General features: G+C 39.8%; 1 protein-coding gene across 2 annotated transcripts in view; it reads right to left on the reverse strand.

Moving 5' to 3' along the window:
- Positions 1 to 22,934, reverse strand: part of ARHGEF12 (Rho guanine nucleotide exchange factor 12) — a 144,704-nt gene that overhangs the window by 10,951 nt on the left and 110,819 nt on the right. For both annotated transcript variants that reach the window (XM_088017401.1, XM_028125951.2), the window contains 13 exons: positions 21,684 to 21,896; positions 16,453 to 16,585; positions 15,190 to 15,225; positions 14,705 to 14,859; positions 13,348 to 13,494; positions 12,123 to 12,208; positions 10,081 to 10,206; positions 8,348 to 8,462; positions 6,524 to 6,624; positions 3,207 to 3,284; positions 1,815 to 1,890; positions 1,119 to 1,286; positions 162 to 249 (listed from right to left, as the gene is read on the reverse strand). In XM_088017401.1, coding sequence (XP_087873527.1) covers positions 162 to 249; positions 1,119 to 1,286; positions 1,815 to 1,890; positions 3,207 to 3,284; positions 6,524 to 6,624; positions 8,348 to 8,462; positions 10,081 to 10,206; positions 12,123 to 12,208; positions 13,348 to 13,494; positions 14,705 to 14,859; positions 15,190 to 15,225; positions 16,453 to 16,585; positions 21,684 to 21,896 — 1,522 coding nt within the window. The remainder of the gene's footprint in view (positions 1 to 161; positions 250 to 1,118; positions 1,287 to 1,814; positions 1,891 to 3,206; positions 3,285 to 6,523; positions 6,625 to 8,347; positions 8,463 to 10,080; positions 10,207 to 12,122; positions 12,209 to 13,347; positions 13,495 to 14,704; positions 14,860 to 15,189; positions 15,226 to 16,452; positions 16,586 to 21,683; positions 21,897 to 22,934) is intronic.

The raw sequence follows: 22,934 nt of genomic DNA on the forward strand, positions 1-22,934 counted from the left end.
GTTCTTAGAAAAATATCTCAAAAAGAAAACAGGAGAAGTGCTTGTTTCAAAGTAGGTTTTGGTTTCCAAAGTACTATTACAAAAACCAAGTTAAGTTGATAGAATAATATGTTCAGGATAATAAAAACTATTAGAGAAAGGTAGCACTATCCAATACATACACGGTCTTTTCGGAAACGGTCTGTGCCACCAGTTCATAAATTTGGGCTCCGTTGTCTGACATGGAGATGACAAATAAAGCTTTGTTATCTGGAAGAAAGAAGACAGAAATTACTCTAACAACATGAATATGATCTACAGAGGCCATGAAGGATGATGCTTCTAAGGTCCCAGTTCATTATGCACCTTAATCTGGGTAAAGGTTAATGGGCTCACTTTGTAGAAATTCATCAAGCTATACACTTAAATTTGTGTGACTTATTGTACGTTACATTGTATATACTATACTCCAACAAAACCAAGATCATAAAAACTAGCAGGGATTCCACAGTAACTCCGTAGAAACAAGGAGGTGTCCATATATCTGAATGACTGAACACTAGGACGTTTTTGCATTTATTTTGAATTGCCCTTTTGCTAAACAGTTACCTAATAATATTCAATAAATGGTAGAGAAAAGAGATCACCAGTTTATCTTGCTGTTACAGAACTAACAAGGTTTAAAAGGGACTCCACTGTTACCACAGTTAATATATAATTTGCTAACTTAAAATGATTTCAAAAATCCCAAGCTACACCCACCTCTCCATTTTTGTTTGTTTGCTCTTTTATCACAAGTCAAAAAGCATACCACTCTAAGGAAAGCCTTTTCATTGGGATTACCTCTCAATGCACCATCTTCCTTGGTGTCTACGATTTGAACATGGAATAAAGATCAAAGTAGCGTGCAGGAAATTTTCAAGTGCAGAAAACTGCTCAGAGGAACCTAGGCTTCTCAAGTAATTTGGGGGTATAAACTCTTAATTTACTTTCTAGGCAGTAAATACATTTCATTTCATTTGTCTAAGAATACAAAGAAACAAAACTCTATACTAGTCAGGCTATTTGAACAATACCGACTATCTCATGCAACTTTATGATGAACCTGAGGGTTACTGTCACTCTGCGGACATACTTGCCTGTTGCCACTTGTCGAACCAACACTGTATTCAACTTAATGACAGGGCTAAATGTGTGTTTGCTATCAGCGGTAGATGCCAGAATCTTACTATGACATCTTAACACCAGTCTGTCATCCTGCTTTTGTAACAATACAAGAATGTCTTCGAGCAGCAATGTGTATAGATCTAGAAACCAAAGTGGGGAGAAGGTGATTAGTGCAGAAATTGAGATGTGTTTTATAAACTTTATAACAATTTGACAGAGAAAATTTATTTCTGTTAAATCTAATACGTTTTAAAAATTGACTTGCTATTGTCTTTTTTAGTTTCATTTTTTAATAATTCATTTTTATATTGTATCACACCAAAGTGTCAGTCTGTGACTGACAAGACATAAAAAAAACCCCAATGATTCCTCATCACAGATAGTTTGAAATGGAGTGGTTTAAAGAAAGCCTATTAGGAAGCTCACTGGCATACATGAATGCTGGAGACAGGACTGAATCATGACAAACTTTTCTGCTTCAGCCCTCGGTGAATATTTAACGCACTTCACCTAGAACAAAATCACATAAGCAGATCTTCTGCAAAAATAACACAGAGCAGCACTGCTCACTGCTGTCACTGAAACCCGTAAATGGCCGTCTCTTATCTTCCGCCCAAGGGAACTTTACTTCTTCCACTTTCCCCAAAACTGACAGACATTACACCTACCAATAGTTTTATCTCGATTCACCTTCCAGACCAATGGCCCTTCATGGATCATCTTCCTTTTTGTTAAATCCAAATTCTGCCAAAATAAAGAGAATTACACACAAATTATTTCCAAGCACTTAGTGTGATGATATTCCAGAGAGTCTCTTTTCAAGAAATTCCTCATATAAAAGATACCATTTACCTTCACTATCATTATTGGTATCTGCCAACTACTGAACATAGAATAAAGACTAAGTTACAGTAAACTGCATACAATATCCTAAGTTAGGGGTATCTTGTAGAAAAACATTCAGGAGTGCTGCCTCCTAAATCTCACACTAAATAGATGATAATTGCTTATGAAAATGAAGTTACAAACATTCAGCCACTGGATTTGCAGCCCATCCCCTAATTTTTCTATGAATAACTAGATGAGGATAATGCATAGCTTATCTACGTAAGAGGCCCGTGAGCGCCAGGCTCTAGTTACAAAGTTCTAAGGAACAGTACTCATGAAAAAGTCCAGGTAGTACTTGACCTTGTTCCATATATTAATTATTTTCTTAAAGATTTATTTATTTATTTGGGGGGGGAGCAGCGGGTGAAGGAGAGATAGAAACCCAAATAGACTCCTCACTGAGCATGGAGCCCAATGTGGGACTTGATCCTGGGACCCTGAGATCATGACCTGAGCTAAAACCAAGAGTTGGACACTTAACCAAATGAACCACCCAGGCACCCCTAAATACTAATAATTTAGTAAGAGAATCATCTCTCAGTATAGGTAGCTCTAGAAAAATCTCATTCCCTGGAAGTGAAGGCGCTGAGCATATTAAGCATGCTTTTGATAAACTGCTATATATGATATAAAAGTCTAGTTTACTAGCCACCAAATAAATCTACTCAAACCACCACCTACTGAAACAGTACAAGAAAGACTGAAAATCCCAAGCAGTTCTTTAATACAAGAGCCCTACATGATAGAAATGGCAATTACAAAATACTTTACTATCATTCCTGTAATGGTTTCAACATTTCTGCTTTTGAAGAGCTTCATGAAAACAATTACCTTGTTCTACTCAATAATCTGGAAGGTTCCCAGAGCAAACACCCCCTACTCTCATTCATACTATGAGAACACAATAAAATTAAATAACTAATGTTCCTTAAGTCCCCCACAAATTGTTATATAAAGTTAGTTTTACACAAAATATTCCTCTAATGAAAGACTAAAGTCATCTTCACATAGACCAGACGTTGAAAAGGAAGAACAGAATCATAAATATAGACAATCTATGATATAAGAACTTCTTCAGGTGATGGATGCCCCTCTGAGATGCTAATACCCTGCCAGGTCTTTAGTAAATTGTGTTTTATTATTTTTTTAATTATGATTAGACCATCTCTCACCCTGAGCTCTTCCACGTTTGGGTACTCTGACAACTTCAGATTGGAGGTATCCAGACGACGTTGATAGTCTTCTAAACGCTGAAAATTAAGACGAGATGGAGCCAAGGTTACTGCTTTGGGTATCAATGGTCTCCCTGTTCCAAAGCCAAATGGATGTTTTTAACCTGCATTTTACAGAGCTCTCTGCAACACTAGACATGACTGACAGCTCTTTCTTTGAGAGCGAGCACACGGCAGGAGGAGCAGAGGGAGATGGAGAGATGGAGAGAGAAACTCAAGCAGACTCTGAGCTGAGCACGGAGCCTGACAAGGGGCTCAATCCTAGGACCCTGAGATCATGACCTGAGCCAAAACCAAGAGTCGACGCTCAACCAACTGCACCACCCAGGTGCCCCACAGCTCACTCTTTCTTAAACCACCCCCTTTCCCTGGCTTTGGAGACATCACACCCTCCTAGTCTTCCTCTTCCCTCTTTGGCTATTCTTGCTCAATCTGCTTTTCAAACTCACCGACCTCTAACTAGCTTATGGTTATTTTTTGAATATATAAGTATGTACCTGGTACAAAATTTGAAAAGTAATATAAGGCACATAATGAAAACGAAGTCTCCCTCCAATTCTGTCCTCCTGCCTCCCCTCCCCCAATTTTCTCTAAAAAAGCAATCTCTAATACCCATTTCTTAGGTAGCCTGTGAGAAAAATTCTAAGCAAAGAGAATATATGCATATATAAGTATGCTTGTCTCTGTACATGTTGTGTGGATATATATCCTTTTAAAAAAGATATGGTAGCATAATATATAATATATATTAATATATTAATATTAATATAATTAACATAATATATTAATATACTACTCAAATGGTAACATGATCACATACACATCTCTGTGTGTTTATTACTCATCAATATATCTTGGAGATTGCTCTACATTAACACATACAGAGAGAACTCACTCTTTAAATGACTGGATGGTATTCAGCTCTACGAATGAACCACAGTTTATCTAACTACACTTTATTGATGGAGATGAAGTTACTTCCAATCTTCTCCCATAACAAATAAATACTGTTATAGCATGGCCTTAAAACATATATTTTTATAGATACGGGTAGACTCACCTGTTAAGATAAATTTCTAAAGAAACAACTATTATACCAAAGCATATGTGTATTTTCCCCAAGATTATAAAAATGTCGAAGTATACAGAAAAGTCTGAATACGTACAGTGAGTGCCCATATACCCACCACTTACATTCCAGTTAATATTTGATATATTTGTTTTATCATAGGTCTCTTCATTCCTCTAGCTATCCATCAATCCACCACATATTTTGAGTGCATTTCACAATAACAAATGTAAGCACACTTTACCTTTAAACATTTTAGTGTGCATATCATTAACAAGAGTTCGATATTTATTTAGTTATTTTTAAAGTAAAATTTACATACAGTGAAATGTATATATTTTAAGTGTACCTTTCCACAAGATTTCACATATGCATGCACCTGTGTAAACACCTAGCAAGATACGAAATATTGCTATCACCACAGAACGTCTCCTCATGCTTCTTCCTAGTTAATATCTGTCCCCACAGGCCCAGTGACAACCACTTTTCTGACCTTTTTCCCACCACTGATTAGTCTGTTCTAGAAGTTCATAGAGAAAAAATTATATACACACACACACACACTCGTCTGCATTCTTTCACTCGGCATCATGTTTGTGAGATTCATCCATGTTGTGTGTATCAGTAGTTCATTCCCTTTTATTGCTGGAATTTATAATCCTAGTTTATGACTATACCTCATTTGGTTTATGCTAGAAACATTCTTGTACAAGTCTGTGGGCACAGATCTTCATTTCTGCTGGGTAGATCACTAGGAACAAAATCGCTGGGTCAAAGGGCAGATGTATGAATATGTGCATTTTTAATTTAGGTACAGATTGCTGAAGTGCCCCCTGGGGTTTTATCATTTTACACTCCAAACACCACATTTGAAAGTTCCTGTTTTCCTACAGCCTCCTCAACAGAGATGTCATCATACTCAGTTCCTAAGAAATTATATCCAGGTCCAGGGATTCAATTAGTTCGATATATGCTCACAATTTACGTTTTCCTCTTCGGCACAGTCCTCTCAGAGGTGGATCCATATAGCCAAATGCATACTATACATTTTCACCTCATATCCCAGACTGAACTCTGCATCTGCCCCACAAATCTAGGGCTTCTTCCCTCAGCCTGTCCCCCCCAAATGTGCAAGCCAGAGACCTGGGACTTATTCCTACCGTCACATCTCTCTTCAAATCCTTCTGTAAATCAGTCACCACATCCTATCAGTTACCTTCTAAACACTTCTCCAATTCTTGCATCTCTTGAGTCACCACCATCTGTGCTGAACTGCTGCAGCAGACTAGGCTGAGCTCTCTCACCCCCTCTGTCCCCTTCAGCCCATTCTCCATAGACTGGCATGAGTGGTACTTACAAGGCCAAAAATCTGAACACGCCACTCTTCTTAAATGTCTATAATGAATTTCTACTGCTCTCAACATCAGTATCTTTTAACGTTGTCCACAGTAGGGCCCTGTATGACTTGGTTCTGATCTACTGTACCTCATTTCACACCACTCTGACTTTGCTTTTTAGGCACGATCTACACTAACCTAATCTTTCCTCAAACAGGCCATGCTTCCTTTTTACCCCAGGGCTTCTGTATACGCAGTTCCCTCTACTTGTAAGGTTGCCCCCTTCCACATTCTTTTGGTTTATTTCCATTCACTTTTCAGAGCTTGGCTTAAACGTCAGTTCCTGAAGGAAGATTTCTCCAACGGCCACCACCCAACACCCTCAAATCAGGCTCGCCCCACCCCCCCACACTATTACATATTTCTAGCATCCCCAAATTCTCCTTCATAGCAGGTATCACAACTCATATAAAATACTTGCACTAAAATCTGTTCAATACTTTCTATCCTGCTAGAAAATAAGCTCAGTGTGGGCACTTATTTATTTACTTAAGCACCCTATATCCTACACTCAGCATCCACTCAGCATACAGATGCTCTAGAAATATCTGCTGAATGGATAGATGAATGAGAGAACAAACAAGTAGCTAGAGATGCTCAAAAAAGCCAAACACAAGTCTGATGTTCTACCACAAAACTAGTCTGGACCCACCTAACTACTTGAATAGCTACCAAATGCCCCATCTGTCAATTATGTAATGGTAATTCAATTATCATTTCACAAATCACAGATAACACTAGCTTAATACGCTCGCTACATCATCCTGTATCTTTGCTTTCCCCCTTCTTACCTGTTTGTTTTCTGCCTCCTTGACAGCCTGATTTACATAATTTAAGATCTGACGACAGTGATCTGCAGCTTTCTTCACCTTCTCCCTTTCCATTGGCCATTCTAAGCATGGGGCGGGGGGAATCCAGAATGCAAAATAAAGGAAATCAGAAAGGAACATAAATATAGGTATGTAAATGAGATATCATTTTATGTCAACAGTTACAAAAACATACTAAGACCTTCAATATTTTTTTTTAAAGATTTTATTTATTTATTTGACAGAGAGAGACAGTGAGAGAGGGAACACAAGCAGGGGGAGTGGGAGAGAGAGCAGGAAGCCCGATGCGGGGCTGGGTCCCAGGACCCTGGGATCATGACTTGAGCCGCAGGGACACACTTAACGACCGAGCCACCCAGGCACCCAACCTTGAATATTTTTATACCGGGCTAAAATCTATGGCAGAATCTCAACTCAGATAATCTTTGGACAGATGAGACAGCTTATGACAGTACATTAAAACATAAAATACTCATCTTTAAAAAGAAGCCATTGTATAGAATCCCAAGTTCAAGAAGCGATGCTTTAAATCAAGTATCAGCCCCCCCGTGTTATGCACTCCAGGGAGCGGGTCTCATTCACATTGTAAGCTACATAAATGGGACCCCTTCTCCCTTTAGAATCTCCTCTGAGAGCAGAGCCTATGTGATTATGTGATTATGTCCAGTGGACTTGTTAAGCAATAATTTTTAAATGATAACACAATTCAAAATAACTCCAGAATAAGTTCCTTTGAATTTGAGATTACATTTATTTTATTTATTTATTTGAGAGAGAGTGCCAGCATTAGGGGGAGAGGGAGAGGGAGAAGCAGACTCCCCTCTGAGCAGACAACCCAATGCGGGGCTCGATCCCAGGATCCCGGGATCATGACCTGAGGTGAAGGCAAGACGCTTAACCAACTGAGCCACCCAGGCGCCACTTGAGATTACATTTAAGGAAAGAAAATAGATTACTGCATTTGTATCATTAAAAGATGAAATTTACCAAAATGTGTTGAGATTACATTGAGGTCTACATTGTAAAGAATGCCAAAACTGGAATATTTAAAATTATAATCCTCTGAACAACAGTCCACCTATACTGAACAGGTATATTAAAGTATAAAAATTAACATGTAGGAGTATTTTCAAATTCTCAGGCATAAGAAACAGGAATTTGATTGCATAAAATTATTAATGAGAACAGAGTAGAAGAGCTTAAAGCTCAACTGAGAAACTGGGATTCACTTCCTGGTTCAAAACAGGAGAGCTGGGGTGATAACGCATTGGTCGGGCTTAATTAAAGTACATGTATAAACACAGAGCATCTCTTCACCCACCATAAGACTTCTTCAAAGCAAATACAACCTACGCTATATGAAGGACTGTACAAAGTGCACTTAGTCTGGAAAGTGCCAGATAACCAATATTGTGCACTTGAGGGGCTAAACTGCTCTCCGTCACAACTACTTAATTCTGCTTGTTGTAGGCAAAAAGCAGTCAGAGACAATTTGTCAACCAATGAGCACGACTATGTTCTAATCAGACTTTTTTACAAAAATAGGTGATGAGCCAGATTTGGTCCACGATTCGTAGGCTGCCAAATGCTGTGTTTAATGTGCTTCTAATGGAGCACATTAAATCAAAGAGCCTCAAGAAGACTGGATTGGATCTTGTTAGAAAACATTGCCAGACTCTGGAAATTGAACCCTTGGGCACCAGGACGCGGTGAGAGATTATTTAGCAGGACGTGGGGTTTTCTGTTTTGTTCCTAAGCTTTTTAATTTCAGTGAGAATGCTGTACCTGTGTATTTGGCAATATTATCCAACAGAAGAGGGTACTTCGTAAGCCTCTGCATTTGGGTAGGAATGATATCCTTCAGCTGCAGACGACGACACAGAGGATTACTCTCAGCATCCTAAAATTAAAATAAGTGAATTTGTGATTCTTATCAGGACTATAGTTACCCATCATGTGCCATATAGTCATCATGGATGGGTCTACAACATCACCGTTCTGGTTATTAGATCAAGACTTAAAAAAAGCGAGGTGTACCATGGCCACACTATACTTCTGCTTTCTCCTTTACTCACATAATGGGGGCAGGGAGGCTTTATCACTAAGCCAGTGGCTTCTTTCTTATCTGTTTAAGCAAAAATTGAGAACATTCATGATCAACTCTAAGAATTGCTTGCTTGTGATAAAACAGTTTTATATTCACATATTCATTCCTATGATTGGCATTCCTACCAAAAGTTAGTCGGCTGATTTGCTACTTGCCATTCTAAGTAGGTACAATGGATCATCAGGCTGGATACACCCCAGTTCATCTCTAACAGGGTTCTGCAAACTTGAGGAAAGTGCCAGACAATAAATACTTGGGGCTTTGCATGCCATACAGTCTTTGTCACAACTACTCAGCTCTGTTTTAGCACAAAAACAGCCACAGACAGTACGTAAATGAATGAACGTGGCTGTGTGTAGTGGAGAGTTCTGAGATGGCCTTCTAGATTCCCACTCTCTGGTGGACATACTCTGTATAATCACCTCCCCCAGGGTGTGGACAGAACCAGTGAACACGATGGGTTATCACTCATATGATTAGGTTACTATCAGTTAACTTTGTGGTGATCAAAAAGGAAAGTGTTTCCTAGGTGAGTCTGACTTAATCAGAGAAACCTTTACAAGAAAGCTGCCAGAGAGACACGATCCTTCTGGCCTGCGAGAAAGGAAACTATCTTGTAAACTACCTGTAGGGGCCACGTGAAAGAGACACGGGCGTTCTCTAGGAGCTGAGAGCAGTTTCCAGCCAATGACGACAAGAAGACAGGGATCGCGGTTACACATTTACAAGGACATGAATCCTGTGAACCACCAGGTAACTTAGGAGAGGACCCCAAGTCTCAGAGGAGAACTGCAGCTCCAGCCGACCCCTTCCTTTCAGCCTGGTGCAAGCACGAAGGGAGGACCCTGCCAAACAATATCTGTACTCCTAAACCACTCCACAAACGCTGTGACATAATGCTCTTGCATTAAGTTGCTACGTTTGTGGTAATTTGTTATCCTGCAGCAAAAATTTACTACACTGTGTTCCAATAAAACCCCACAAAAACAGGCAAGAGGCTGGATAGGAACTGTGGGCCCTCGCTTACTGACCCCTGATAGACACCAATATACAGACCTCAATAAGCATGGCTGTTGGCACACTCTTCTCTGGGCTAGTTATGAGCCCATTCTCGCGCCCCCCCATTCTCGTGTTCTGACCATATTATTGTAATAGCTTACATGGGACATTTCCTGACAATATCTCCACGGCAAGGTGGACTTCTCCGTCAAGTATTTTAACCCTGACATATAATCTTCATTATTTACCATTCCAATATCACCTTTATACGCCCCAGGAATTTAAGAACTAATGCATGGCTTTAAAAAGGGTTAACATAATCCTTGTAAGAATCTTAGAATTCCCCCAGTTTACTCTCTATTTGATAAAAAATTTGCACTATTTATTTTCTTACATGACTCACTCAACTCACTTGCACAAAGGTCTGGAATCGAGAATCCTTTTTCTGACGAGACTTGATCATTTCCAGGGCGAAAGGTTGGTTACTGCAAAAGGTAGCAGCGGCGTGCTTCAACTTGTCCTCCCCTGGTCCACTGAACTGTGCCAAGAATGCAAAGAACACAACGAAGAATGGCAGACTGAGCTTATCCGAGGCCAGGCAAAATGAGAGACAACCACGATCCTTTCAATATTCCGCTAAGTGCTCTCAAGTGACAAGAAACGGAGACCTACACATCTCTGTGGACTATCAATGTTTCTCCATTAAAAAGGTCAGACGCTGACACATCCAGACCTTTTCTGATCACATTCCAATGTTTTCCTGTTCACAGCCTCCCACAATGTACTACCTTTCCAGTCTAGACCACTTCTAAATTAAACAGAAAGGTTAACACTAGAGGAATAGAAGACACAAAAGGCTTAAAGACTGAGATTAACATTTGACTGTCTTAGAATCTGACGGCTTCACAGAAGTTACTAACTGCTCCAGGAAGAAAATCTGTGGGATTCTAATTGATGCTTTACTGTGTCATACTACAAATTTTCTGTTTCAGGGACACCCGGGTGGCTCAGTTGGTTGAGTATCCAACTCTTGGTTTCGGGTCAGGTCATGCTCTCAGGGTCCTGGGATCAAGCCCCAAGTCAGGCTCCATGCTCAGCACGGAGTCTGCTCAAGATTCTCCCTCTCCCCCTCTGCCACTCACCACGCTGTTGCTCTCTCTCCCTCTCTCTAAGAAGGATGGATAGATAAATCTTAAAAAAAAAAAAAACTGTTTCAAGTTGAGTAGTGTGCTGCCAAGCCAAGAGAACTCAATTACAACTTTCACTGCTATCCTGAGATCAAGAAACAAAATGAGCCACACTATCACCAAGTAGCTGTAGAGTAAGCTGGGTTTTTCAAGGACGTTAAATCTCCTTAGTAACAATAATGCCTGAGTGGGCCTCGAGAAGATGCTTTGGAAAGCTGAGTAAATGCAAGGTGAGACTGGACTGTGGCTCCCTTATGTTTTCGATGAGTCAAGTAGCTGAAAGATCTCCTACGGGATTAGATTCTTAGCCATGATTTCAACATCAACGAAAGGAGTAAGATGAACATTGTTTTAGTCAACTTTCTAGTATTCAATCTTTTAAAAAGTTATCATTGTACAGTTACCAAAATCCCGTGGCATTTCCTCAAGTAATCTCCACACTGAAGTAAGTTTCTGTGAGCATATCTAAACAGTTCCTGTTCAACCTGTGTTAATATTTGGAGAACTATGTCATACACTTCACTATTACTCACAGCCTTAACTACAGTACTTTCTTTAAAAGTTTGGATCAAACCCATTTTCCCCTAGGAAAATTTTCTATACATCCTAGTGTGGGTCTCCCTGCTGTATCTTCCCATAACAACCTGTACTCTCCCTTTTTTGTAACTCTTATCACACTTGAAAGGACTAACGACTGTTTTCCCACTGGTTATAAGCGCCACCCAGGCAGGAGCCATGTCCGTCATGATTGCCACCGTCTCCCCAGCACCTCGAACAGTGTACATACTTCTCACAGAGAGTCAGACAGAAAAACAGAATGTGACAAACAGCTATGATAGTCTCTGAACTCTTATTCTGTAAATAAGATCAAGTAACTGTCACTTTTCTACTTTTGTGATGATAGTTCTGGATCTATAACTGTTTAATGTTTTACAGTCTAATTCTGAGATTTGGACAACAGAAGATGAAAATTCTACATTAGTTATATTATTTTCATCAAGATTCATTTGATCCTCTATTTGTTAAAACACAGAGAACTAGTATCTTTGATGAAAAAAGAGCACTTAGTTCGAATGAGCACTTATTGAAAAATATTAACAAAAAGAAAGATACTAACCAAGAGAATACATACTTGGACCCCTTTCATCTTTACAGTAGCTTTGCAAAATGGATGAGTTTGCATATTTGGAAAGATTAGTTACTCAACCTTGAATCTGATCTTTAAGTATCTATAAAAACATTAAAATGAAATAGCCAATTTCCTTACCCAGGTCAGCAAATCTTCTCCAATCTGATCAATAACTGAGGTCTCATTCCTCTTTCGAACAGCCTTCATTTGCTCATTCAATCCAACTAAGGGGGGGAAAAAACAATGGAAAATAATTAAGCATGCACTCATTTTAGTCTGCATTACTGGTTGTACTGAGAACCTAAATTTTCAAAAAAAAAAGGATTTCACAGTAGTATAGCTTGCCTCTAGTCTCCTTAAATATAAATCTGAACACAATTCTTATGCATACAGATATCTGTGAGCTCCATCTGAAAAACAGGTGCCAAAGCATAAAACAATGTGGAAATAGCACATTACATACAGTATGGGTACATCACATATGCATTTAATTTCAAGACCCCATCATAACCATGCTCATAAAGAAATTTAAATAGAACAGGTGATTCTGCCCACTGTTCCTCTCAAACTGTTTATGTTCACAGGCAGTGGATATAATCAACCTGAACTTGTCAATGCATGCTGGTGAAATCTAAGATCACCCACAAAGACATAAAAGGCATCAATTTGGTAGGCAGGTGTTGGCAGGTGGTGATGGCAACCTTGACAAAAGAAAGCTTGAGAATTAAGGATCACAGAGAAGCAGTGACTTACAGAGAGAGGAACTGTGTCTACAAAAGTCTGAGGTGACTATAACCAAGGAAAGCCAGCAAGGTAGAATTTTTTATATATCTACTCAAGCATTTCAAGCAACAACAAAAGAATTTAATTCCTGAAAATTACCCCATCATGAAATTACACACTGTATATTACATAGACTACACACACACACACACACACACACACACACACACACACAATTATATGGGATATATTTAAAAACATTACACTGCAATTGATAAGACATTTCCAAGGGTAAATTTAATTATTCATATTTTTTTTAATTTTTATTTTACTTATTTTTTTTTGTTATGTTAGTCACCACACAGTATTCATATTTTTCACCATAGACATTAACTTCAGACCCTAAGTCTTGTGGTAACACTGTATACAAAAGGCTGATGGTGCGGGTGAGTGTCTGGGGAGGGAGGTATTCAACGATCTGATCACTTCTTTATGTTATGTGCTCATGTATAATTATATAATTTCAGGAATGCTAACATGGATACACTTAGAAGATTTTATTGTTATGGTGCTTTTATATACTCACAATCTTTCATCTATTAAAAATGTTAGGGACAAAGATCAGAGTCGATTTACTTACTATGAAGTTGAAGAATATCTTCCAAGTTTGAAAAAATTTTCCGTAGTTCTGAAGGTGACAGAATTCCTTCTCTAGACACTCGCTGATAGAATACTTGATCAAGAACCTTCAGTGTTCGAACATGAGCTCTTTCAGTGTAGAATAATTCTAAGCAGAAAAAAAGGAAATATGAAATGTTACCTCATTAGAATAATTCCATGAGACCAAACACAGGCTTTAGCTGGAATTGAGCGGCAAATGAGCTCTATAATAATTATTTATAGTTTTGAAAGGATGTAGTATCTCTCATGTCACTTTCTTGATTCCATGGGACCCTCCTACATACTGGCTCTAAGAGCTGAATGCTGGCAAATGAAAAATATTCAAAATTATTCTGGGGGCACCTGGGTGGCTCAGTCATTTAAACGTCTGCCTTCAGCTCAGGTCATGGGCCCAGGGTACTGGGATCGAGCCCCAAATCAGGGCTCCCTGCTCAGCGGAGAATCTGCTTCTCCCTCTCCCTCTGGCCCTCCCCCCACTCCCGCTGTCTCTCTCTCAAATACATAAAGAAAATCTTTAAAACAAAAACCAAAAAAACCCCAAAACTATTCTGTATATTAAACTTAACAATGTACTCCAAAATCCTTCTGTCTTTTCACAACACTACCCACCAATCACAGCTACAACATCAGAAAAGCTGTAAGCCCAAACAGCACATAGCCTTTCAGTTGAGCCCTCTTTAGAAAGAACAGTACTTTTGGTTATCTAATTGGCCTATAAACCCTCATTTCTGAGGCCAGACTTGTTATTTCACTACAACTCAAAGTTACCAGACACAGGAAGGGTATTTATTTAAATTGCATCCTAAAGACAGTGGAGGGCACAGCACCCATGTCACCCACATCTCCGTCACATATATGCTAGGGTAAAATAAAGAACATTGCACACTAGGATAAAGGGACACCCGGATCCCAGTTTCCTCCCTATCACTTATCAGCTAGCTGTATGATCTTGATTAATTCAACTAATCACACTGAGCCTGAGCTTCCTCATTTATAATCTAGGCATAAAAATAACTTAGGACGAAAGTAAAGTGACGGACCAAGGTTATCTTAATGACTGTTCAAGATCTATAATGCTATGAATCTTAAATATCCTGAAAGCTAAACACCTTTTCCTTTTAAATTATCATTAAGAATTGTAGAATCATTTGCATTTTTTGAGTTGGAAAGCTCAAGGATCATCTATCCAGTTTAATTTCCCTTTGTATAGAACAAAAAGCCAGCAAATTTTGAAGCAAACTCTAAAGCTCAGAGGCTTGTTTCACTCTAATAAAACTCACTATATGTGAACAACAACAAAATCTAATTAAACTCACCATTAATTACTTCCTGTCTTTTGATCTCAGAAGGCTTTAGTCCCAGTAACACTTCTCGACTAACGAGCTGTTGCCAGTTGGGTGGATCTGTCTCTAAGTCATTTTCAAACTGTTCATCCTCACTTTGACTTTCTCCAAAAGCTATGCTGTCAAACCTGATGGGAAAAAAATGATGAATTCTATTTGAAGACATCAGATGGACAATGGGAAATAGCACAGATTTTTATATTACAGTAGATAAGTCGTATTTCTGAAGTAGTGCTTAGCACAGGGCTGAAACATCACCCTCTCCTACAAAATGACTTACATGTGTTATATATACCTCTATAAATATCTTTTGCATGATTTGTCTTTATTAAGAATTTTCTTTTATACTATCTAACAGATCTGTGTACAGGTTTTTTCCTTTAAAACTAGAATGTTTGAGAAAAAAGATATATTTCTTAAAATATGCCTCTACTGAAAGCTACTTTAGGATTACTCACTTTCGAAAGGGCTTTGGTGTCCCATGTTCAGTCACCCTGAAACAATGGAGAACAAAGAGTCAACATGAAAACAAAATGGTAATCAAGAAATTTATGCCAAGGGGCCTGAACACACATTCTTCCAAAGAAGACATACAGATGGCCAACAAACACAAGAAAAGATGTCCAACATCACTAATCATCAGGGAAATGCAAATCACAACCACAATGAGATATCACCCTGTCAGATGGCTAGTATCAAAAAGACAAGAAATAACAAGTGTCGGTCCGGATGTGGAAAAAAAGGAACCCTTGGGCACTGTTGGTGGGACTGAAAATTGGTGCAGTCACTGTGGAAAACAGTATGGAGGTTCCTCAGAAAATTAAAAATAGAAATACCATACAATCTAGTAGGTCCCACGACTGGATATTTACCCAAAGAACACAAAAACACTAATTTTAAAAGATACATGCACTCCTACAGTTATTACAGCATGATTTATAATAGCCAAGATATGGGAGGAACCTAAGTGTGCATCAACAGATGAATAAAGACGCAGTACATTTACACGATGGAATATTACTCAGCCATAAAAAATATGCCATCTTGCCATTTGTGACAACATGGATGGACCTGGAGGGTATTAGGCTAAGTGAAATAAGCCATATGATTTATATGTGGACTCTAAAAAATGAACAAACAAAAAAAGCAGAAACAGACCCATAAATACAAAGAACAAACTGGTGGTTGCCAGAAAGGAAGGGGTGAGGGGATGGGCAACATGGGTGAAGGGCGGTGGCAGGTACAGGCTTCCAGTTAATGGAATGTGTAAGTCAAGTGGATGAAAGGCACCCCATAGGGAATACGGCCAATGGTGTGACAGTTTTGTATGGTGACAGACAGCAGCTACACCTGTGGACAGCACAACATAACATGTATAATCTTGTTCAATCACTATGTCCTACACCTGAAGCTAAAGCAACACTGTATGTCAACTATACTTCAGTAAAAAGGAAAAAAAAAAAAGAAATTTATGCCAGGGATACTCAAAACTGGGTTAAATTACAGTGGCTAATAAATAATTCTTCTGGATAGTCTAATGATTTAATATAAACTAAAAACATTTCAGTACCTAATATTTACTACCAGTAAGTTCTAGTACTTCCTCCCCCCCCAAAAAAACCACATGTGGGAAAAATGCTACCAAGTATGGCAATGGTATACAATGAAACAGTTGAAGCTACTCTTAACCTTCCCTGCCCCCAAAGATATCACCGAATTACCTTTCCACTTCCCAATCCTCCTCCTGCACTTGGTCTAAGGGAGGAGGTGGGAAATCAAAGACAGTATTGGGAGTCCGAGGGGTGCTATCTATGCAGTCTCCAGATGCTGGTGTTTCTCCAACTTGCTTTGATCCTGAAAAGACAAAATTCGGACACTCAGATGGTGTTAATGAAGATAATAATTCCAAAAAAAAAAAAAAATCCGTCCCCAAAGAGAAATTCAACCTATCCACAGCCACATTCTTAAACAATTGCATGTTAGCTAGAACCAAAATTCTAATATATAAAATTTTAAAATGCCCTAAAAAAACCCCCCAAAACCAGGAATATCATTTTTAAGCAACTTTTAAAAAAATCAACATTATAATTGGGGCCTGGGTGGCTCAGTCAGGTGAGCCTCAGACTCGGTTTCAGCTCAGGTCATGATCTCAGGGTCGTGAGACTGAGCCCCGCGTGGAGCTCCACACTGGGCGTGGAGTCGGCTTGAGATGCCCTCCCTCTGCCCCGACTCCGCTCCTCCCCCTATGATCATGCACTCTCTCTCTCTCTCAAATAAATAAATAAATAAAATCTTTAAACATCAACATAAGACATGGAAACAACTCAGAAGAGCATATGATGAGGAGAAACATTCTCTTACATCATCTTTTTCTATCCCTGTGTCAATCTTCTTCACCCAAATTTTACTTATTATGGTGGTTTAATTCGAAATAATAACCTCATAATTCTTTTTCTTGATTTACTATCTTTAGGTAATATCTATTTCTTCCTCCTCTGAGGATTCTGCCCACTTATACTTCCCACCTTCACTTTCCCCACATTTCTTCCCAGTGTTTAATAATATTATTATTACTAGTTGGGTTAATGCTAAGTTTAAATGACATACATTTATAAGTCATATGATTTATATGTGGTAATCTACATTACCTAAGTTTAAATGACAGAATTATATCTATACTTGTTCCATCAAGGAGTTAGTACCTTAACTCTCTTCTATATCAAATTAGGTATTTAATATTCCTATCGTTCCCTTTAATTGTATCTATTTCCTTCTACCTTTCATTCCTTTCAACTACATTTTTACTTGTGTCATTAGGAGGACTTTTTACATTTCCATGATCTGTGGCCACAACTATTCTCTCCCTTGCCTATTTGGTTGATTCTAAAAGTCTGAAAACCCAGAGTGCTTACATTATTATGCCAATCTACACACTGTCATACACAAAATACAACATATAATATATTACATATACATATTATTCCTGCCAGGTTAGGAGGTATGTTAGGATTATGTTTCCTTTTCTGCTGGTCCAATGATGCAACCCCTGGGTCACTCGAAATAGAATGTTCATTCCGTCAAGGTCACATAGTCCATCAGTTACTTCAAGATCACGCCAGTTTTGTTTTGTTTTACATTTCTTCCTTTCCTCTACTTCCCCATGGCCCCCTTTCCCTCCTTCCTTCCTTGTATGGTGGCCACAGCTAGAGCCTGGGTAATCTCCAATGGCATATTTTGTTTCACATTTAAATCATGACTTAACTTTCTTGAAACAACTTTTTTATCTTAGCATTTTTAAACTTTACTGCTGTCAAAGCACTTATCATTTTATCAAGTCTCAGATTTCTTCATTTGCTACATCATACTACCAACTGCTTAAAATCTCCCTTTTTCTCATCCCCTAGCCCTTGTGTTCCAATCCGGGGCAGCTGCTCCCTCGGCCTGTGACCTATCGTCCGAGACCTGCCTGCCCTTCACCACTTCCCTGGGATGTTTCCACTATTTCCTGGACCCCACAACATTTTCTTCCTTCATTTTTCTCTCATTTTGCTTGAGTGTGTATCTACAAATCATGTTCAAGGAAAGGGCAAATTTCAGTTAACATTTGAATCCTGGCATATCTGAAAATGTCTTTGTATCTTCCTTCATTTCTGATGGGAAATTTGGATGGACACAGAATTCTAAGTTCGATAATTTTCTTTCAGTAAGTTGCAAGGCCTGGCTCCCTTGTATTCTAGCCCCTGGTGTGATAACGAGAAATGTGAGGCAGCATAATTTCCATTTTCCTTCCCTTCAAAGCTTTCGGGGCTCTCTTTTGGTGCATGGAAATTTCCAGAGACATTCTAGGTATGGCTCTTGTTTTTATTATTGTTATTACTATTGTTATTATTCATCGTAGGTGGTTCCCAGTCAACTCTTTCTGTCTGAAGACAAGTCGTCTTCCCTCTGAGATGGTTTCTTCTATCATTTCTCCAACTGCCTCTCCTCCATTTCCTCTACTGATGTTTCGTCAAAGAGACAGACGTCGGACCTCTCAAGTGGCTCGCTACATAATTCTTGTCTCTCCGATTTCTATCTCTCGACATTTCTGATATATGTTCTCAAATATTTCCTTGACTTTATTTTTAGGGACCTTTTTTTTTTTAAACTCTTGGCAGCTGTGGTGGTTTGAAAATATGTGCACAAATTCTTTGCTACTCCTCTCTCCCTTCAGGGGTGGAGCCTAATTCCTCCCTGCTTGAGTGTGAGCTAGATTTAGGGGCTGGCTTCTAACTTGCTGACATAACAATGTGCACCCACAGAGACTAAGTCATTAAAGGTATGGGGGCTCCTTTCTTACTCTCTCTTTTGGATCACTTTGGGGGAAGTTGGCTACCACGTCATGGAACATTCAAGTAGTTCTATGGAGAAGCCCATACAGTGAGGAGCCAAGGCCTCCTGCAAGGAGCTAAGCCCCTCTGCTACCAGCTACCTGCGTGAACGCAGAAGCACATCTCTGGCCCTAGCTAAGCTTTCGTATGACTGACTGACACCTTGACCGCAACCACAGGAGAGAGAGAATTGCCCAGCTAAGCTGCTCTCATGTTCCTCACCCTCCAAAAACGTGACATACTAAGTGTTTTTTGTGTTAAGCTATGAAGTTTTGAGGTAGTTTGTCAGAAAGCAGTTGATAACAAATACAGTAGTTATTGTACTGTATGTAACAGTTATATTAAATCATTTCTTTTTGGTTTCTGAATGCTCTTTTATTCATAGCATTATTATTCTTGTTTTATAGATACAATAATTTTTAAAATTTCCCCAAGTATACTATCTAATTTAGAGGTATTTTTTTCTAAGTTCTTGTCTTTTACCTAAGTTACTGTTTTCTGCTAGGGGCAGTTTTTCTGTTTATTTTTATTCTCTTTTGTATGTCACTGGTAAGTCTGGCATTATGTATCATCTTCGGTCTTGATTCCAGCAAGCAAATTTTGCCAAGAGTGAGTAATACTATTCATATCTGCGTATGCAAGACTGGGTAGCTGCTCCAGCTTTCTCTTTGCAGCTATATGAAGTAGGTCCATTTCAGTTGGGAGCTCTCTGGGCAGGGTGAGAGCTTGACATGTTTACTGTCAGGCTTCAGGCCCCCAAATGTTAGAACTCCAGGGCACTGATACCACAGAGGACTTACCTTTCCCTACACAATTCACTCAACTTCTCTAAAAGAGAGCACACTCATCTTCTTCAGGTACAGAAATGACGGACGGCTCATATTCTACCATGCAAGGATCAGGAACTGCTGACATCATTGTTTTGATTACAGACCTTCAATTAATTATTTCCAGCTTTACTTCTTACTCATGCACTCCATAAGACATGCCAACTCAGAGCCCAAAGTCTCTCCAGGGTTCTAATGGGCCAATTGGCCTCCACCAGGGACGGGACTCCGGGACCGGACTGCCTCTAACAAGTTACGGACTCCGGCTTCCTCTGTGTTGTTCTATCCTTCCAACCATGCTTGTCCACTTTTAATCTCCCCCAAATTTGTTGAAATCTCTTGCTTATTGATAACATCTCTTCCTCTACTTCCTTTTTCTTCGTGTTTTTTATTTAGTTGCTATTGGTTACTTATCTGCCATGTTTTTAAGTTCAATGAGAGCTGGGAGCCATGAATTCATGCATGTACTCAACCCAACATCTTCAGAATTCCATATAAGACAAAACCTCCAGATTTTTCTATAACTATCACCCTCCTTCTTTGTCTTAAATCCACGCCCCCCCCACCCCGTTCTGCTACAGCCCTCTCAAAAAGAGACGGATGTTTCCAACATACACTGTGTACTTCAGGGTGGAGACGGGATAGATACCCTTGTTCCTCAATACCACTTTTAGACCATATCTTGCCTTCTTATAAAAATCCCTTGCTGCACTGAGGCTCTCACTTCTAGGTATTATCACATGCTCTCCCCCACCTCGTGACAATCATCTAGTAATACTGAACCTTCGGCTGCTGGCTCATAGTTCTCCTCTTCCTGCTAGTATCACATGAGGTGACCTCAAAACTCGGGGATGTTAAGGTATTCCAACTCCTGGCTTCTTGGTTCCTTACTTTCTTTATCTTTAGTGACTTTCCCTGGGCCACTTCAGTGACCACTCCCACAGCTTTATCCTTGACCGTGTCATACCAGAAATTGGACTGCTTCCAAAATCACTAATACAGACAGGCATTCCCTTCTCCAAATAAAATCACTGATTCTCCCAGCTCACTTGCTTAAGAAACCCATTAAAACAAGTGTGAGGAAATATGGTAAGAAGCTCTTCTCTCAATGATCTATAATTACTTACATCTTTCTCTACTCTTCAAGTCCCCTTGCCCTTCTCACTAAGCCTTCTCTCTCTGCTAATAACCTTGCCCTTAACACGCACTCTCTGCCTCTCATCTCTGCTCTCCTTCTCAAAACTTTGTCCTATTAGTTCTATACAGTTTATCACCTGCGTCTTCAACCTCTTCCTCTCAATGGGCTTCCCTAAGTATTAGAAAAAAAAAAAACTCTAGTAACTCAGATTTTTTAAGTCGTCTTTTCAGACCCCCCCCACATCTGCCTCTAACTACTGACTAAGTCCTCAACACTCCTTTTCTCTTCCATTACTGGATCTGGCACAATTTGAATTTTTATTTATGTGACTATCTCCCCATGAGACTTAGCTGTGCAAGGCAAGAATCTCCGTATAATTATCGTGTGCTAACATCTGATACAAAGCTAATGCATGACAGAGAGCTCAGTCAATATTTCTGAGCAGAGGAAAACTCAAAATTATCATTCAGCATGGATTTATCACTGGTTATAGAACATTAAAATGTTAAATTAAATTGGGATTTTTGATTAGAATAATATGTCACTTTGTTTGTTACTTAGTGTGATTGTTGTAAAATCTTGATACTTAGTTAAGTTGCACTACAACATTAGCTCACCTGTATCATTCTCTTTCCCTCCTTCCTGGGAAGGAGTGGCCCCGGACGCCACAGAGGACGTGGAATTGGCTGGCAGGTATCCGACATCTGTTCCTTCACCTGCTAGCCCACTCTGGCGCAACTTAGCAGGGTCCTGAGGCTCAGGACTTACAGAAGAGGGTGTGGATAAGTGCTTTGGGTGGCGCTGTTTCTGCAGCTCCATGGCTCTGCCAACTGAACAGAAAGCAAGGGTTAACAATTTGTGTTGCAAAAAAGCTTAAAAAGAAAAAAAAAAAGATGATATAAAGGATCTAAAAAAAAGTCTGGAACGTGGTGGGCCCTAGGAAAATATGGATTATTGCAGAGCGAGGGATAGGTAGGAAGAAATGGAAGAAAGGAAGGAGAGAGAAAGAGAGAGAGCAAAAGAAAGGATGGAAAGAAAAGAAAGGGAAGAGGAAGAGAGAGGGAGGGAAAGAAAGAGAGGCAGGCAGGGGGAGGTGGAGGAGCGCTGGAGAGAAGAGAGGAGAAGGCGGAAGATGATGGGGAGAGACAGGAGATGAGAGCAATGGTGGGGGTGGGAATGCTGGGAGGCAGAGACACACAGAACTGCACCCACTTGTAAGAGTGAGGATGAAGCCTGTTAGCTCTGTGAGCTCGTGGCAAGCCCCCCAGCCCCCTCCCCAAGACCTGCAGATTCATCAGCACAACGTGCCTCGGAGGCTACGGAGATTGCTCGCAGCCTGCTCACTAGCCCTGTTCACGTTGGGAACCACAAGAGGTGAAACACACTCACGTCGTCATTGCCCACATTGCCGCACACCCTCATGCGGCTCTGGACATCCCTCATCCTAAAATTCTTCCTTCCCTCATTCCTAAATCCTTCTTCTACATGCCTTGGAACTCATGGTCAGAATCTGTGAGATACTCCATTCTCCTCAACCTCTTCTCTAAGAATTTCCTTCATCTTCTCAATGTTTCTTAACAAGGGGCACTACCGGTATCCAACTGAGAATTCCTCATGGTGCAGAACATCCATGTCACTGTACCACGATACCACCCTCACTCCAACCTGGCCAGTATTTTCAAATGTGGTCCTGCCCAGTCGAAGACCACAATGTGACCTGACGTCCCTCCCTGAGGTACCACCCTCCCTAATTCTCCCCAGATCAGTGGGCTGATCGCTCTCCATTAGGCCTGATGGTGGAGGGAGGTCAGGAAATAAAGCACAATGGAGAGGCCGAGAAATTGCAGAAGTATGGAGAGCGAGTAATA

Source organism: Eumetopias jubatus, unplaced genomic scaffold (assembly GCF_037043125.1).
Source record: "Eumetopias jubatus isolate StellerSeaLion01/CBP00866 unplaced genomic scaffold, mEumJub1_p1.0 scaffold_13, whole genome shotgun sequence".
NCBI classification, from domain to species: domain Eukaryota; kingdom Metazoa; phylum Chordata; class Mammalia; order Carnivora; family Otariidae; genus Eumetopias; species Eumetopias jubatus.